Genomic DNA, 17,709 nt, shown 5'->3' with positions numbered 1-17,709 from the left:
CCACATGGGTGAGTGTCACTTTGCTACAAGGTGGTGGAGAATGTGAGGATTTGCGGGCCACCCCTGATACAAGAGACAGGGTGAGGACTGGGACTATTGCCTGGAAAAGGAAGGGATAACGGACCACACGTATACAGAGGTTTTCTTTGCCAAGGCTCTTGTGCCGTCCCTGGCTGGTGCCGGCCCTGCCAGGGCCCACACAGAGGGGGACTGATGGAACACAGAAGAGGCATGAGACTTTGCTCTGTGTGGTCTGGGAGAACCAAGAGAGACAGTGGGAGGTGCAGTGGGCCTTGCAGGCACAACTGGGGCAACTGGCAGAGGAACTGTGGGCCCTGGTGAAACTCCTGTGGGGAAGTTCCAAAAAGACAGCCAAGATTGGTGGGAGAAGCCCAATGCTGGGGCCAGGAGGCCTGGGGCAGAGTTCAGGGCTTGTTACACCTGTGGGAGGTGTGGACATGTAAGGGTGAATTGTCCCTACTGGGATGGGGGCAGGGAGCCTGGAAAAGGGATAAGTCCCATACGAGAGGCCACCTGGTGAGAGAAGTCAGGAGAAGAAGGTGTTGGGCCTGTGGGCAGTGGGGGTACCTATGGAGGGAATGCCCTGCCTCAAGGAGCACGGCACAAGGCAGCCCAGGGAGGGACCAACAGAAGAAGCTGGGGCCCCGGATAGCAAAGAGGTGGGGAGCCTTCTTTGGCTGCCATGACTATGGCCATATAAAGAGGAACTGCCCCTTCAAAGGAGGGTGAACTCAGGTGGAGGGGCCTGAGGACCCAAACGGGTCAAGGACCAGATGGGTAGATGCTGCAGAGATGGTAGTAGACCTGCCCAAGAGCCACCCATGGAGAATGGCAGACAAAGAGACTGGGACAGGGTGGGGCCAGCAAGAGGCCGGGACCCAGGCTGTTGTAGAGCAGATAGTAGTAGGAACCCAGACCCTGAAGGAAGAGGGCCTGGGGGACTCTGACCTGTGTGAGTGGCTGGAGGCTGAAGAGCAGGTCCGCCGCGAGGCCGAATCAAATGCCTTGGACCTCGTGAAAGAGTATAAGGCCATTGTAGATGAGGAGACCCACATGCATAAGCAGCTGGAGGAGTCAGAAAAGAAGTGAGTTGCTCTTGAGGCGCAGGTACGAGTGGTCCAGAAGAGGAGACCCCCTTGCCCCCAGAGGTGGGGATCTTGAGGAGGGGTGTGTATACTCTGGCCCTGAAAGAGTTAGAAGCCAGCCCTTGGAGAGGGCTGGGGCTGAGAGCCAATAAGAATAGGCTGATTGGGAAGGCAGCCACAGCTGGGGCCACGCCCAATTAGGAGACAGCTGGTCCTATAAAAGGGCTGTGAGCCAGGCACTGGGTCAGTCCCTCTCTAGCTCTTGGGAGAGAAGGATCTGGCTGCCTGGGAGCTCAGGGTACAGGGAACAGAGCAGGACTGGGGAAAGGCAAGAGAAGCTGGGGAACTCCAGCTTGGTAAATCCCCTTTCTGCAGGCCTTGCTAAAGACCAAAACAGGTACTGAGGTTGCAAAGGTGCGGCCTGGAATTAGGCAGAAGCAGGACGTCCAAATGGCCCCTTGCCAATGATGAGTAGTTTACAGACTGCAGTCTGCCCCAGTGAGCAGGGGCTGGATGTTGACTAGCAGTAGATGCTGAGGCAAGGTGGGTTTAGAGGGTGGGAGTTCCCCTGGGAGGGGAGATCCAGAGTGGGGTACCGCAGGGGCAGAACGCAGAGGTAAAGGGTATTGGGGTCTGAGCGGGACATGGGGCCTGAGGCAGGTGAGCCACTGGCCAGCAGAGGGTGCTCCAGGCTGAAATTGAGCTAATTCCCAGGATAACCAGCAGGAGGCACCACATGGGTGAGTCTCACTTTGCTACAAAGCCTCCTTGAGACAAATCATTTACTAGTACTATGTGTTTAAAACAATACTTGGTGTAATAGGACCCAGTCTAATTTGCCTCTAGGTACTATTGGATTATAAACATTTGTATTATAAACACTTCTAGAAATAACAATGATGTTAATAATTATATATGCATATAATTACATTACATAAATAATAATTAGAATAATAATTTAAGGCTGGAAAATATAACAAAAAGGAACAATCTTGCACTGGATGAAAAGACTGAAGTTCTTTTCAGGCTTTAACTTCACTGGGGCTGGAACACATTATAAAAGCCAGTATATTTTCAGGGGAGTTTTGACTTTTTATCCTGCCTTTACCAAGGGAGCAGGGAACATGGATGGATAGTGCCTCTTCCAAGTTGACAGACTCTATCATACATGAAGATACACTGGTGCCAGTACAAAACCTTTTGAGGAAAAAAAAGCTAACACACACACACACAAGGAGATCATATAAAAATAACTATGCTGATCGGGTATATAAACTTAAATAAATCAGAGTTATGTTGGAAACTCTCTTCCTAACTCAGACTGTTTTGTTTTTTTGTTTGCAAGCCCATTAAGGAGGACAGAGTTTAGGACTCGTCTTTTAATTTCTTAATTGTGTTGCTTTGTCTCTATGGTCTTTCATTAGTTCATTCTATCTCGGTACTTATCTAGCCTTCATCGCCGTAATATCAGAGTGCCTCTCAATTATTAATGGATTTTATCCTCATAACAATGCAGGGAGGTATTACTTTTATTTTCCAAATGAGAAATTGAAGCACAGAGAAACGAAGGCCCATATTTTGAGAGGTATTTACGCATTGCAGCAGTCAGCCAAACTGATTTAGGAGCCTACTTTTTAATTTCATAAAGGGATTTAGGCAGGATTCCAGTTCCTAAATGTCTAAATCCATTTTGAAAATGAGAGTTAACCTCCTAAAACAGTTAGGTGCTGCAAAGCTGAGCGCCACAACACATAAATACCTATAAAAATCCAGGCCTGAGTGTATTCCTAAACTGCAAAAAAACCCCACAGCTCCACGTTTCAGTAGACATCTACATGGCTATTTTATAGCCACACAGCTTGAGCTCTGCAAGCCCAATCAGGGGCCGTGGCGTGAGTCTTTTACTGCAGTGTAGACATACACTAAGTGACTTACCCAAGGTAAAACACTTGGACTGAATCAGGAATTGAACCTAGGTCCTTTTAACACCAAGACTAGTTTCATAGCTTTTAGACCATTCTTCTTCTTAACAAGCTGCAGTGATGCTAAACTTACCTTTTTGTATTTTATCTTGAGAAAGCAAACCTGGAATGGCTGAGGGTTCCCATTTTTCTGTGGCCTATTCTAACAGAGAATCATAGAATATTAGGGTTGGAAGGGACCTCAGGAGGTCATCTAGTCCAACCCCCTGCTCAAAGCAGGACCGATCCCCAAGTAAATCATCCCAGCCAGGGCTTTGTCAAGCCTGACCTTAAAAACCTCTAAGGAAGGAGATTCCACCACCTCCCTAGGTAACCCATTCCAGTACTTCACCACCCTCCTAGTGAAAAAGTTTTCCCTAATATCCAACCTAGACCTCCCCCATTGCAACTTGAGACCATTACTCCTTGTTCTGTCATCTGCTGCCACTGAGAACTGTCTAGATCCATCCTCTTTGGAACCCCCTTTCATGGAGCTGAAAGCAGCTAGCAAATACCCCCTCAATCTTCACTTTTGCAGACTAAATAATCCCAGTTCCAGGGGCGCAGCCACGTTTTTAGCATAAGGGGAGCAAAAAACATAAAAAAGGCACCCCTCTTGGCTCCTCCTCTGGCCACACCCCTTGACTACTCCTCTGGCCACGCCCTCAGACTGGATTCCCCCCCCCCCGGCTCACCTTCCCTCCAGCACTGCAGCCTGTCCCGGGCTCCTGTCCCAGCGCTTGACTGCACGGGCCGGCAGGCACAGCTCCTCCGGCTATGCGGCTCACAGCGCTGGCCGGCAGGTGCCATTTCTGCACCGGGCTGCCGCCCCCCAGCTCCTCCAGCTGTGTGCCTGGCAGCACCGGCCGGCAGGTGCCACTTCTGCACTAGGCTGCCACTGCCGCCCCGCGGCTCTTCCAGCTGTGTGGTTGGTAGTGCCGGCTGGCAGGCGCTGATTCCGCACCTGCCGGCCTGAGGGGAAGCGGCTGCTTCCACTGAACCCCGCCAGCTACGCTACTGCCCGGTTCCCAAAACCTCTCCCCATAAATCATGTACTCCAGTCCTCTAATAATTTTTGTTGACCTCCACTCGACTCTTTCCATTTTTCCACATCCTTCTTGTAGCGTGGGGCCCAAAACTGGACACAGTATTCCAGATGAGGCCTCACCAATGTCGAATAGAGGGGAATGATCATGTCCCTCGATCTGCTGGCAATGCCCCTACTTATTATACAGCCCAAAATGCCATTGGTCTTCCTGGCAACAAGGGCACACTGTTGACTCATATCCAGCTTCTCATCCACTGTAACTCCTAGATCCTTATCTGCAGAACTGCTGCCTAGTCGCTCGGTCCCTAGTCTGTAGCAGTGCATGGGATTATTCCGTCCTAAGTGCAGGAGTCCGCACTTGTCCTTGTTGAACCTCATCAGATTTCTTTTGGCCCAATCCTCTAATTTGTCTAGGTCCCTCTGTATCCTATCCCTATCCTCCAGCGTATCTACCACTCCTCCCAGTTTTGTGTCATCTGCAAACTTGCTGAGGGTGCAATCCACGCCATCCTCCAAATCATTAATGAAGATATTGAACAAAACTGGTCCTAGGACCAACCGTTGGAGTACTCCGCTTGGTACCGGCTGCCAATTAGACACGGAGCCAGGGGTTAAAGTAACTTAAAGGATTTACCAGTACGCCAGAGTCCTGAGCAGGGGCGTGGCCTCAACTGGAAAAGGAGTGGCCTCAACCGGAAGAGGCAGCTGGGAGCCCCGGAGCTCAGGAGAAAATTAAAGGGCCCAGGGCTCCAGCCACCGAGGAGCTCCAGGCCCTTTAAATCACCGCGGGAGCCTGGCTGCCGGAGCTCCAGCAGTGCTTTAAAGGGTCCAGGGCTCCCCACAGCAGCTAGAGCCCCAGAGCCTTTAAATTACTGCTGTGGAAGCCAGTCCAGTCCGGCACGGCATACTGGCTCTTGCCGGTATGCTGTACTGGACTGTACCGGCTTACTTTCACCTCTGCATGGAGCCATTGATGACATCAAGGATACTGGTATTTTGATACTAACTATGTCAAGATGAACAACAACTGTGTTTACCCAACTTGAAACATTTTTTGTTTGTTGTTTTACAGCAAAAATGAATTCTGGTATCTTCTTTGTTCGTAAGCCAGTGAGCTCTCTGACCCTATTTACATCTCCCAAACATCTGCTACAAGAGGTTTAAACTGTAAGGAACAATTTGCAGCACTCAGTTTTTTCACAAAGATGTTCAGAAAATTAGATCAGACAAATCCATCAGCCACCCATCTCCCGAGAAAAGAACCCAGTGCTTTCCTTGCAGAGACTCCAGTGACGTCTAGCACCTATAGTGTGGTGCCTACAGCAGTATCTGTCCATTCCCTGTTCTGTTTCTTAAACAGATCTACTGAATTTTGTTTTTTTATTCTATGAGTGAGTTTTTTGCTCATGAGAGAAGGGAAGTAAAGAAGCCCTGGGCATGATCCCAGCATAGGGCAGGGAAGTACAGCACCTATTGCATTACACTGCTCAAACCATCCTCACAGCCTTTGCTTCTTTAGTCCTGGGCCTCCTGTGAGCATAGACTGACTGCCAAATATACTGATACTAAAGAAAATTAGCACAATTATGCAGCAACTGCTGTTGCAAGTTGTTACTCTGTTATTCTGAATTAAACAACTGGACCCCACCCGGTGGGCCACTAGGAACTATTGCAGTAACAGTGTTGAATAACAAGGACTTCAAGAGAGAATTTAATAATGCACCGAAAGGGTTTTGATTCTCATTAGGAAGGACAATAAGATGCTGTGGATAAATACTGTTTTAATAAAATATTTCTGAAGGCTTTCAGTGCTTTAATAGAAGTCCTTCCCTCAAGCTTTTGCAATGCCAATGCCATACTCGATTGATGTCCCACTGGAACATCATCTAAATGAGGTCCTATTCCTGCTCCCATTAATATCTAAGGAAGTTTGCTGCCAGCTTCAACGACTGAAGATCAGGCTCACTCCTATGGTGGCATGCCTAGAATCTACCAAGTGTCCACAATAAATAATAGTCATGTACAACTTTGCGAGTTCATGCCTTGATTCAGGAAAGCATTACTATTCAGCCTTTATGGCCCATTGAAGTTAATGGGACTCAAGGATGGATTTCAGCTAGTAATTAAGTGCTTTCCTGAATTGAGGCCTCAGTCATCACCAGCATATTCATTATTTTAGCTCTGTTCTAGATGAACAAATCTGCTCAACATGCAGACAACTGGGGTTTTGTTTTGTTTTTTAAAAGAATCCCTTCAAGTAGTGGTTTTAGAGCATTCTGCAAACAGAGACTCCACATCAAGCACCCGAAAAATACAGGGTTTGACATTTGGCAGGCTCGGGCCCTATTGTCAGTTGCTGTTACCCTGTGCTGTATAGAGCTGCATTTTAAAACTGATGAAGGGAGGGATCCAGTATGGTGCTGAACACCCCCACCACAGTGAGGAACACGGTCCGTTGCTGTTAAGAGACCGGGAATGGAAGGCACTCAGCTCACAGGATGGACTCAGAGCCCCACAGAATAAGGTCATGAATGGCCACCAGATCCATTCACTTATTTTTCAACTGGTTCTACGGTCTGATCCTGCAAAGCACTGCACATCTCCTGAATAGTGCTGACCACCTTCTGGTCCCACTGACTCAGCTCATCACAGGAGGAGCTCATCACAGCAAGAGCCAACCCTTAGTGCTGGGTATGCCCCATCCTTCCAGGCCCATGTTAGGTAGGCAGTGGTAGTGAGAGTTATGCTCCTCACTACCTTGTTAGTTTTGTTGATACTGTAATTGCCATTTATTAAATGACCTGGAAATCTGAGATCTGCATCAATCCCTAGAACTCTCCAATTAAAGTACATTTTTCTAGCTTGCCTTGGAACCTTTCGACAACATTAAACTGGATGCAATCCATCAGAGGATGATGAAGTTTAAATGATCTCAATAAAGTCAGTCTACAACCTGCATTCAAACAGGCGTGTGAGGAACTGTAAAAAACGCAGATACATTCGTTATGGGTTTTCACACTCTAGATTTACACATGTTCCATATTAGCCATAAAATTAACTCTATGTACATATTAGTTATTAAATTATTTAACAGTCTGAACATTAAGACTCCAGGATGTTGGCATAACTACACCACTCTAAGGCATTAGGATGTCTTGCTACTAGAGGGTCACTGAGAAAACTTCTGCAGCCTGTGTCTATTGATATTAAACAGAATATTTCTAAATAGAATGTTTTTGGGTCAAAGCTTTGTCTGGTCATGTGGCAGGCCCCCAAAGACAATCATCAGTGGCCCATTCAGGAGGTTACTTAAACACATGGTTAAGTCTATCCATATGAACACGTTTACATTTCATTTGAATAGGGATGCTTTCCTGAATGAGGACCTTGATGATTATCCTTGGAGGGCTGTCACATGACCAAACAACTCTTTGGCCCCAAAAGCTGAAAAAGTAAAGTTATGATGATGTTCCCCAACTGCAATTATAAAATGATCTAAAATAATACAGACAACCAGCAAGAGCCATATAAAACTATTACTTATGAGAGAATATTTTGTTTAGTCCCCCACTCTATTCAAGGGGCAGACATAATAGAATATGGAGAATATGAAACAAGTGTTGGAGAGGCAAGCCTGGAAAAGACTGATCTGGCACCCTGACCCCAGTTAGCTGGGAAAAGGGGAAGAAGAGGATTAGGAATGATCAGCCAAGTGAGCAACTTGATTGTGTGAACATTTCCCAGGCCTCTAGGAGTTTACTAGGACTGTGAGCATCCTTGACTCCCTACCATGGCCAATGGTTTAAATGCCACAGCAACACCATTAAGCCTTATTATGCACAGTCGTAGAAGAAGCAGCTGAGTGACACGACTGCTCCTAATCACAGCATGTGCACATATTGTTTGTAGATTCAGGTTTCTTGTTTCAGAAATCTAGGGCTTTAAACATTAAGATTAAGGCTCCCGCAGGTGGTAAAACAATGTACATATCCTAGAAGAATTTAGGGAATTTAAATTACATCCTGAAATGGTGCAGTCAGTACAGTGATGCCCATGCAGGATGTGTGAGTTTTCACTGAAAAAAAATAATAATTAAGTTTTCTACAATCTGGAGGTAATAATTTGTAAAGCTATTTCCCCAGGGTTGGTTGCTGACGCACTTTAAAAACCAGACAGGAAAAAATCCCAATGTGTAAATGCTACTAAAATTTACACTGGTTTAACAAAACACTTCTCTTTTTAAACGACACCAAGAACACATAAGTCATTGGAAGGTTATCTAATCTTCCAAGAATTTTAATTGTTTAAAAATGCTTTATTTCAATAAATTTATTACCAACTCACATCAGTGAAGCAATGACAGTGGGAGAAGGTGACAGATATATAACCCTTCCCCTCCACATTCCCACATGGATGAAATTAATACAGACAGAATTTCTGTTAAATACATAACAATTTCTCCTAAGCAATATGATCTTTGAACACTGGTTTAACAGTCTGAGGTTTTCCTGGTTTTATCCCACATTTGGCACATTGGCTATTGTACATTAAAGAGATACTCACTGAGAAAGCACTGTGGAATTTTTCTTTAGAATATAGGAAATCTCTTTTAATCAGTAAAAGAACTATATGAAGAGACATAGTAAAATTTGCAGAATTTCATAGTTCTCAGGAATGTCAAAGACAAATCCTGTTGACTTTCAATCGAGTTAACTATTAAAAATTTTATCCTTGCATTTTCTTTAGGTCCAACAGTTTACCTAACCTAAAGATTAAAAATTCTATTCTCCTGCCATTCTTTGGGTGATCAGTGCCATAATAAACAGACAGTGAGGATAACAACAACAAGTAATTTGTTACGTTCTAGCAATGTGTTCAATACGCTTACAAAAAACAGAGGAAAACATAATCTGTGCCCCAAGGAATCTGAAGTCAAAATACACTGAAACAGCTCAGACAGTAAGTGCCCCAGGGAGACAAGCTCCCAGCCTCTACTGAATTTCAGTGGTAGTTGGGTACCTAGCCTCCTTAGGCACTTTTGAAAATCTCAGACTAACGACTTAATTCTCATTTACCCTAAGGTCTCTTTACATTGTTCTGGCAGCATAAAAGGCCTTAAAGTGGGAGTATTTGAGAAACAGGCCCTAAACGTACCATGTAACCCAGCATATGGTTCTAGATTAGTCCCTGATCCTGCAATTGGATTCATGGACCCTGCCCTAAGAGTGTAAACTGTCCAAGAGAGAAAACAGTCTAACTAGACAAAGGAAGTATTATTTCCTCCTGAGACGTTGTAGTCTATATGATTTTATAAAAAATTGATGAGTGACTATAATGTAACTGGAATATGCTTCATTCAAAAGGTCTCTTGTAAGGTATCATTACAAAGCTTATAATCTACTGAGCGTGGTCATCCTATTTGTATAAATGTACCACTCTTGTATCTGAAACTAGAAATATGAAATATAACTCTGAGGGCCTATTGTAATTATGCAAATGTGGGCCATTAATGGTGGTTTGGAATCTTGATGACTCGCATTTACCAGGACAATTGTCTGCGAAGGGTGTGTTTTACCTGTAAATCTCCTGTATGTGTGGATGGCAAGTGGGCAATGAAAGTCTTGCAGTGACATGTGATCATGTCACCTGATGGGTAAAATGGATTTATTTGGGTTTAGACCCATGGGTATTAAAGACAAGCACTCTTCTGTTAGCTGCTTTCAGGTAAACCTGCAGTTTTGGGCAAGTAATTCAGACCCTGGGTCTTTGTTGGAGCAGACGGGATGTCTGCTCAGCAAGAAGGGTGCTGGAGTCCTGAGCTGGCAGGGAAACAGAGCAGAGGTAGTCCTGGCACATCAGTTGCAGCTCCCAGGGGGGTTCTGTGATCCAAGCCGTCATATCCCCATTTTACAGTAGGGGACCTAAGATGACCAAGTCACAATGGAAAGTCTATGACTGGGCTGAGAATTGAATACAGATCTCTTAGTTCAGTCCAGTACATTAACCACATGGCCATTTGTCCTCTCTCGTTGTGGGACAGGAGTGATCCTCCTCTATGATGGAAGTCATGGGGGTGTAGCCATGTAACTCAGGGTAGATTTTCACCTTATACTGTATCTTTAATATATATAACAGGCCTGATTCTCTCAATGACCAGGGTAACAGAATTATTCCTTTGCCTCCTGTATTTGGTCTTAGGCCACATCTACACTACGGGATAATATCGAATTAGCTAAATCGGTTTTAAAACTGATATTATAAATTCATTTCATGCGGCCACACTAGGCACAGTAATTCGGCGTTGTGCGTCCATGGTCGAGCTAGCGTCGATTTCTAAGTGTTGCATTCTGGTAGCTCTTCCGTAGCTATCCATAGTTCCGCCGTCTCCCCCGCCCCTTGGAATTCTGGGTTGAATCATTATTGTCACGGGTGGTTCTGGGTAAATGTCATCAGTCATTCCTTCCTCGGAAAAACATCAGCTGACAATCCTTTCGCGCCGTGTTTCCTGGATTGCCCCTGGCAGACGCCATAGCACGGCACCATGGAGCCCGTTCAGCCTTTTTTTTTCCGGCACCGTATGTGTACTCGGATGCCGCGGAGAGAGAGGCATACTCCAGCGCTACACAGCGCATTCACTTGCTTTTGCAATGATAGCAGAGATGGTTACCGGTCGTTCTGTACATCTACTGCCGAGAAAACTGGCAATGAGATGACGGTTATCTCTCCCCTCTGTATGTCCGCTGCTATCATGTGCCCCTGACTGAAATCGGCGGGGGCGCAACACAAAAACAAAATTGGGATTGACTCCTTGGGACTGAGTCAATCCCTCCTTATGTTTCTAAAATAAAGTCGTCCTGCTAGAATAAGGAGCAAGTGTATTAGAGACCGTGTATCACAGCACAGCTGCTCCGTGTCAGTATTCACAGGGTGCCCCTGCAACAACCCACCTGTTGCTTCCTCCTCCCCCAACCTTCCTGCGCTACCGTGGCAGTGTCCCCCCATTTGTGTCATGAAGTTATAAAGAATGCAGAATAAGAAACAGAGACTTGTTAGTGAGATAAAATGGGGAGGCAGCCTCCGGGGCTATGACAGTCCAGGCAGTACGGAATCTTTTCTTTACACAGGAAGGAGGGGGCTGATCAAGCTCAGCCAGTTGCTATGATGAAGACAGTTACCAGCCGTTCTGTACCATCTCTGGAGTAACTGGGAGTCATTCCCATTTTACCCAGGCACCCCCGGCCAGCCTCACTGAGGCCAGCCAGGAGCACTCACGGGTGATGGCAACGACGGATATCAGTCATATTGTACCGTCTACCACCGGGAGGGGGAGAGGAGCGGATACTGCTCTTCACTGCTGCAGCATCGCGTCTACCAGCAGCATCAGTTCACATAAGGTGACACTGAAAGAAGTCAAGAAATGATTTCTTTCCCTTTTCTTTTCGTGTGGCGGGGGGGGGGGGGGGCTGAGGAGCTACTCCCTGAACCACGCCAGACACTGTGTTTGAACCTACAGACATTGGGAGCTCAGCCAAGAATGCAAATACTTTCAGAGACTGCTGTGGACTGTGGAGTCCTCAGTACCCCCTCTATCCATGAGCGTCCATTTGAGTCTCTGGCTTCCCGTTACGCTTGTCACTCAGCGCTGTGTATCCTGGAGATTTTTTTCAAACGCTTTGTCATTTCGTCCTCTGTAACGGAGCTCTGCTAACAAGATTTGTCTCCCCATACAGCGATCAGATCCAGTATCTCCGTACGGTCCATGCTGGAGCTTTTTTGGATTTGGGACTGCATCGCCACCATGCTGATCAGAGCTCCACGCTGGCAAACAGGAAATGTAATTCAAAAGTTCGGGGCTTTTCCTGTTTACCTCCCTCTGCATCCGAGTTCAGATTGCTGTCCAGAGCGGTCAGTGGTGCACTGTGGGATACGGCCGGAGGCCATAACGTCGATTTCCGTCCACACTACCCGTAATCTGATATGTTTTATATCGATTTTAGCGCTACTCCTCTCGTCGGGGTGGAGTACAGAAATCGATTTAAAGAGCCCTTTATATCGATATAAAGGACGTTGTTGTGTGGATGGGTACAGCGTTAAATCGATTTAACGCTGTTTAAATCGATTTAAACGCGTAGTGTAGACCAGGCCTTAGAGAGAGAGGCATGAGTGCTGTTCAAAAACACATTGTGCTGCATACAGTGAAGACAAAGAGTTAAAAGCTGATCTTTACTGTAGTGTACTAAAGCAATTCTATTATGTTAAAAAAGTACTAGGTTTTTTACATGATTTATGTTTCACATGATTTAAAAGGGATAAAACAATTATACTGCATGCAAAGCAAGTAGTACAAGTACACAGTAATTATAAAAAGGCCTTTACAGTATTTAGATTACAGATGATTAGCTACTTCTCAGAGATGCTAATGTGCAAACAGCTCCTCAGATAATATTAGCTTTGAGAATAACTACTGTAATAAAAAGCTGCTTAATTTAAAGTTCTACACTGTTATAGAAACAGTGCTGCCAGGTCTTTGGTAGCCAAGCAATTTGGCCACATTTGGAAATAATCTTTCGTGGATTATATAGGGCCTGGATCAAATTTTAACCTTCAAATTTATCAGTTAATAAAAGATATTATAATTGATTATGTTGGACACAAAATGTATCAGTAAAGCTTAGGTTTGTTTTTCTTGCTGAATTCATAATAATCTCTTCATAACGTATGCTTTTGCTGAGGGAAATGTAGCAAAGACAGGAAAGTGCAGCAAATCTGGCTATGCAGTTCTAAGAAATGTATTCCAAAATAACAACTTACATAAGCAGAATGTGTGGGTACGTATCCAAAGTAATGCACATAGCCTCTGGGGAAAAAAGCATATTGGCCTGATACAGTACTCTAGCTACTTTCTCGTGATTTCTCCTAATTCATGGATAGACTCTATGTAGGAGGTAACCTGCAGTAACAGCAGCCACTGCATGCATTGTTTGGGGACGGGTAGGGAAAAAGTGAAGAACGTCTTTTACTATGCGGCAGTATGTAAATGCCACAAATATAGGGAAACCACCTTTTACTGGAACTCCATTATGTTAAAATAGAATAATTTGTTTTAGTACATTGCAATGTGAAGACTGCAAACCCAGCAACAGTGCACTTCCACTTATACTAAACTGTGCTGGGAAAAATAATAGCTGTAAGAGGGTTCCATTGAATATACCATTTATTTCAAAATTCAAGAGGTTAACACTCCAGTATTCCAACAGCATTCTTGGAAAGTCAAATAGAAAAACAGGAAGATTCAACTCCACTACAGGACAAAGAGTATGATCTACATGAAGGAAAAAAACTCTCTCAAGAGCACTCTGGGTAAAAATAGGAGGCTGGTGCACAAATCTCTGAGTATGGTTGGAAGTTGAACCGAATCATGTTATAGAGGTTTACATCAAAGAAATCAGGGCAGGCTTGTAGGGATTCTCTCTCCTTGGAATTGGTATTTGTAAGAAGGAAATGGCATCTCCACTATGAGGTACAGGACTTCATCTCAGAGGGAAAAAAGGAAGCTTTACAAGAAGTAAAACAACGTTTATACATTTTTTTATGACAAAATAAAACTTCCATGGCTTACAGATGAAATTAAAATTAAAAGAAACAGCCACCCATTTTTCACTCTTGAGACAGACCTGAAGAAGCCATAAACATTTTGGCAAATCAGTTTCTTCAGAGAACACGGGACTGATTCTGATTTCAGCCAGTATAAATCAAGAGAGAGGAAGTCCACTGAAGTCAATGGAGTTGCAATGATGTAAAACCGGTGAAATAGGATAATTAGGTCCAAACATATTGCCACAACATATCTTCGTGTGTTTGAAATATATAGAACACATTTTGTAAATAGCCCTCTGAAGACGTTTACTTGATTCATTAATTTTTATTTGATGCTTTAATGTTATTAGGTATGGAAAATAGCAAGTGCGACAATTCAATTTCATAGCATACACTGAGCATTTCACACTGCAGTTCCAAAAAATTACCATATTACAACACCGAAACCCCATTAATACTTGTTTGGCAGATCAAAGCTCTCACCTTCACTTGTGAGGCCTACAACTTAGTCTTAAAAGGAGATACTTTGTTGTTTATTCACTAGTAAACAAGGAACAGAAAGTTTCAGATTACAAAAGTGCAGAAATTGCAATCACTTCTGCCATCATTTACATTTGACATCAAACCCACCCCTAACGTTCTGCAGCTGACATGCTCTCTTTACCCCACAATATGCCTTCTGTCAGGCGTAATACCATGTATGAAAATGGGTCACACAGTTCTGTCTGCTTGTTAGCGATTAATCAGAGAATCTTTTCTTTCTGTTGTCTGCCTTGCTCTAATTCCTTTGGAGTACTCTTAAGCCTTTATTGCATTAAATCCACCAGTTAACCAGGGTGTACAAGTGTATACTGAAGTTTACTTGGCCTTCTGCTCAGCTCTATTAAGAATTTAGAGACTGTTGACAAGAATTAAGCATACAAGTGAAATACTAAATGCAGGGTTCACTCAAGTATTTGACAAGCATGTGCTTTCAATAGTCCAGCATTCCTATTTACAAAATGATGCTTTATCCTGTGATAGCACTCATCTTCAGACCACTCTCCAGCCTCCAGCTAAGTAATCCTCAGACAAACCATTTAGAGGGGATAGTAAACGCTCACCTCATTTTAAAGACACAGGAACTAAGGTGGTAAGCGTGTGGTGCTTGACCATGGCCACAGGAATCAGTGCTAGAACCTGGATTAGATCTCAGCCTTAACAAGCCTGTGTTTAGTCCACACCTCTTTCCAGGTATAAACAGCAGGAATTGCACTTAGACACAGTACTAACTTTCATCAAAGGATCTCAAAACATTTATGACCATTCATCCTCTCAGTTAATCAGCCTGGTATTATTATTTCAATTATACAGACGGGGAAAAAAAATCACAGGACCCCACAAAGCCAGAGTGAGGCACCTGTGATCTCTATAACACGGATGGGGAGAGATAGGTGCCTAAGAACGGAACACACAAAAGCCAGCTTGTTAGGTGAGGAGCAGCCTATGCTAGCCAATGGGAGATGCCGATGACAGAGGTGTGTCCTATGCTCCACCCCTCTCACAGAGATTGGTGCCTCAATCCAGGCTGCAGTGAAGCAACTCTCTCTGCTTGTGATCCACAGCCAGAACCCCCTTTCTTGGAGTCAGGCAGCTTAGGTGCCTGCCAGACTCCACACAAAACAAACAGGAAAAGAGAGACAGATGAAAGTAAGCCGGTACAGTTCGGTACGGTGTACCGGCAAGGGCTGGTATGTTGTGATGGACCAGACTGGCTTCCTCAGGCTGGTGCTCTAAAGGGCCCAGGGCTCTCTGCAGCAGCTGGAGCCTCCCAGGGCTCCAGCAGCCAGGCTCGGGCAGTGCTTTAAAGGGCCCAGGGCTCTTGCCACTGCCAGAAGTCCTTTAAAGTGCTGCCCGAGCCCTGCTGCCTACCCTAGGGCTCAGGCAGCTGGGCTCAGGCAGTGCTTTAAAGGGCCCAGGGCTCCTGCTGCCTACCCTGGGGCCTTTAAATCCTGATTTAAAGGCCGCGCCTCTTCCAGTTGAGGCCCCGCCTCATCTGGTTGAGGTCACACTCCTGCTCAGGACTCCGGCGTACCGGTAAGTCCTTTAAGTTACTTTCATCGCTGCCATTTAGCCGCACGATTACGGTACTCACCTGGGAGGTGGGAGACCCCTGTTCAATTTTCTATCCTGTCTGAAGGGAAGGAGGGATTCATTCTGGGGTCTCCCACCTCTCAGGTGAGTGCCCTAAACTCTGAACTATGGGTTATTCTGCCATGGTGCTTTCTCGGTCACTCTTGTTGAAGCCATTCCATTCTGTATAAATAATTAAATATGCACTGGGCCAGAGAGAGAGACTGCCACTATAGTTCAGTGCCTAGGACACTCCCTAGAGATGTGGGAGAACCTGTTCACAGTCCTTCTCTTCAATAGAGAGTAGGGTGCTTGAACCAGGGTTTATCTCATCCTGGGCAAATACCCGAATCACTGGACTACAGGTATAAGGCAGGCAGCTTCCTCTTCCAAAAATCTGGGCTCTAAGTACCTAAGTATCTTTGTGGATTTGGACCTATTTTAGTAATTTACAGTAACAAAAAATAGGGGGTTCATTACTGGTAGAATAGTTGGCTAGAAAAAGTTAACTCATAAGGAACAAGAAGTTAAATTTGGTCTTTCATAGAACTCCAAGTATTAAGGCAAAGGAAAATGTTCTACTATAAGTTATACAGGACAATGCAAGGGTTAGTGTAATTATAAAAACTGAGTCAAATAAAATCACCACGTCAACAGTTTTTTCCCACTGATGTTTACTCCCTTTGACTTTAATGCACTGAGAGAAGCTTCACACTGAAATGAATCCCTACTTTCTGTAGCCCTACAGACAACGGAAGTTGGTAGGAAAAACCTTTATTTTTATCCCTAAGAGTAATTTTTTTTCAAAAGAACCTAAGTGACTTAGGAGCATGGGTCTAACTGCAAGTCAATGAGACTTAGCCACTTTTGAAAGTAGGCTCCTTAGTCACATAGGTGCTTTTGAACATAAGCACTTGAATAGTCTTTCACCAAATCTTACCTTCAAGCACATGAATAACCCCCTTTATGTCAATAGCACGACTTGCTTAAAGTTAAGCACATACTGAAATGTTTTGGCAGATCAAGGCCTTAATTTAAAGAAATCAGATTTTCAAATGAGTACGGTTTTATTGGGTAATGAGTTCTTTTGAAATTCTCACCATAAGTGTTTCAACGGGAGCTATCGGGTGCTAAGTGTTTTAGAATATCGGCCCTGGCCATCTGGCTTTGCTTATACTGGCAATACCACTGCTCAGAATTTATAACTACAGTGCATACATTTTAAACTCACTTAAAATCATACAAATAGTCTAAAAAGTTATGAATACTGCTTAGCTCTTATGAGATGAATTGTATTTATACCATTAGGAATCTATTATTGTTTTTTAAACTTCCACCCTACTACACCCCTAGCACTCCCACTCCTACTACAATAGCAAACGTACACATACAAGGAATTCAAGCGACACAAGTTTTGAATTTGAAAATCCTTAAAATCATTATGGTCATTGGACTTTAAATATAGAAACGGAGCAATAAAAATGTATAGGAATTATGTTTTTTTCCCCTTTTCTTCTTGACTTCTGTATATATTTGTATTTGAAGGCATGTAATTTGCTGAAACTCACAATTAAACAGAACTGAAAATGAGAAGATTTATACTTACTAACTACATTAGCTTGTCCAGTAAAGATGGTATATTGCAGCTCATATGAGACCACACTGAATTCATCATCTGAGGTCCAGTGGACAGTGATTGTATCGTAAGAAGCTGTACAGAGCTCTTCTCTAATGGTGGGAGGGTTAGGAGCTGTGAAAAAACAAGAACAACTGTTAGGGAAAGGAGCTGACTGATTTAGTAGGGTACTTTCCCTTTCACGTCTGAGAGTAATGTGCAAATTTTAGATGGGATTTTATGGCCATACTGTATCACAGATTTTTAGGC

The 17,709-nt window shown here is 44.3% G+C and overlaps 1 protein-coding gene across 6 annotated transcripts in view; it reads right to left on the bottom strand.

The window, feature by feature from the left end:
• The window catches only part of MID1 (midline 1), a 366,041-nt gene that overhangs the window by 6,724 nt on the left and 341,608 nt on the right, over positions 1–17,709 (bottom strand). For 5 of the 6 annotated variants that reach the window (XM_032779759.1, XM_032779760.1, XM_032779763.1 and 2 more), the window contains one exon: positions 17,431–17,574. In XM_032779759.1, coding sequence (XP_032635650.1) covers positions 17,431–17,574 — 144 coding nt within the window. Of the gene's footprint in view, positions 1–14,073; positions 14,253–17,430; positions 17,575–17,709 lie in introns of those variants that run through there. The other variant, XM_075060551.1, reaches the window with a different exon arrangement.

Source organism: Chelonoidis abingdonii, chromosome 1, assembly GCF_003597395.2.
Source record: "Chelonoidis abingdonii isolate Lonesome George chromosome 1, CheloAbing_2.0, whole genome shotgun sequence".
NCBI lineage: Eukaryota > Metazoa > Chordata > Testudines > Testudinidae > Chelonoidis > Chelonoidis abingdonii.
This window is presented reverse-complemented; position numbering and strand designations above follow the sequence as displayed.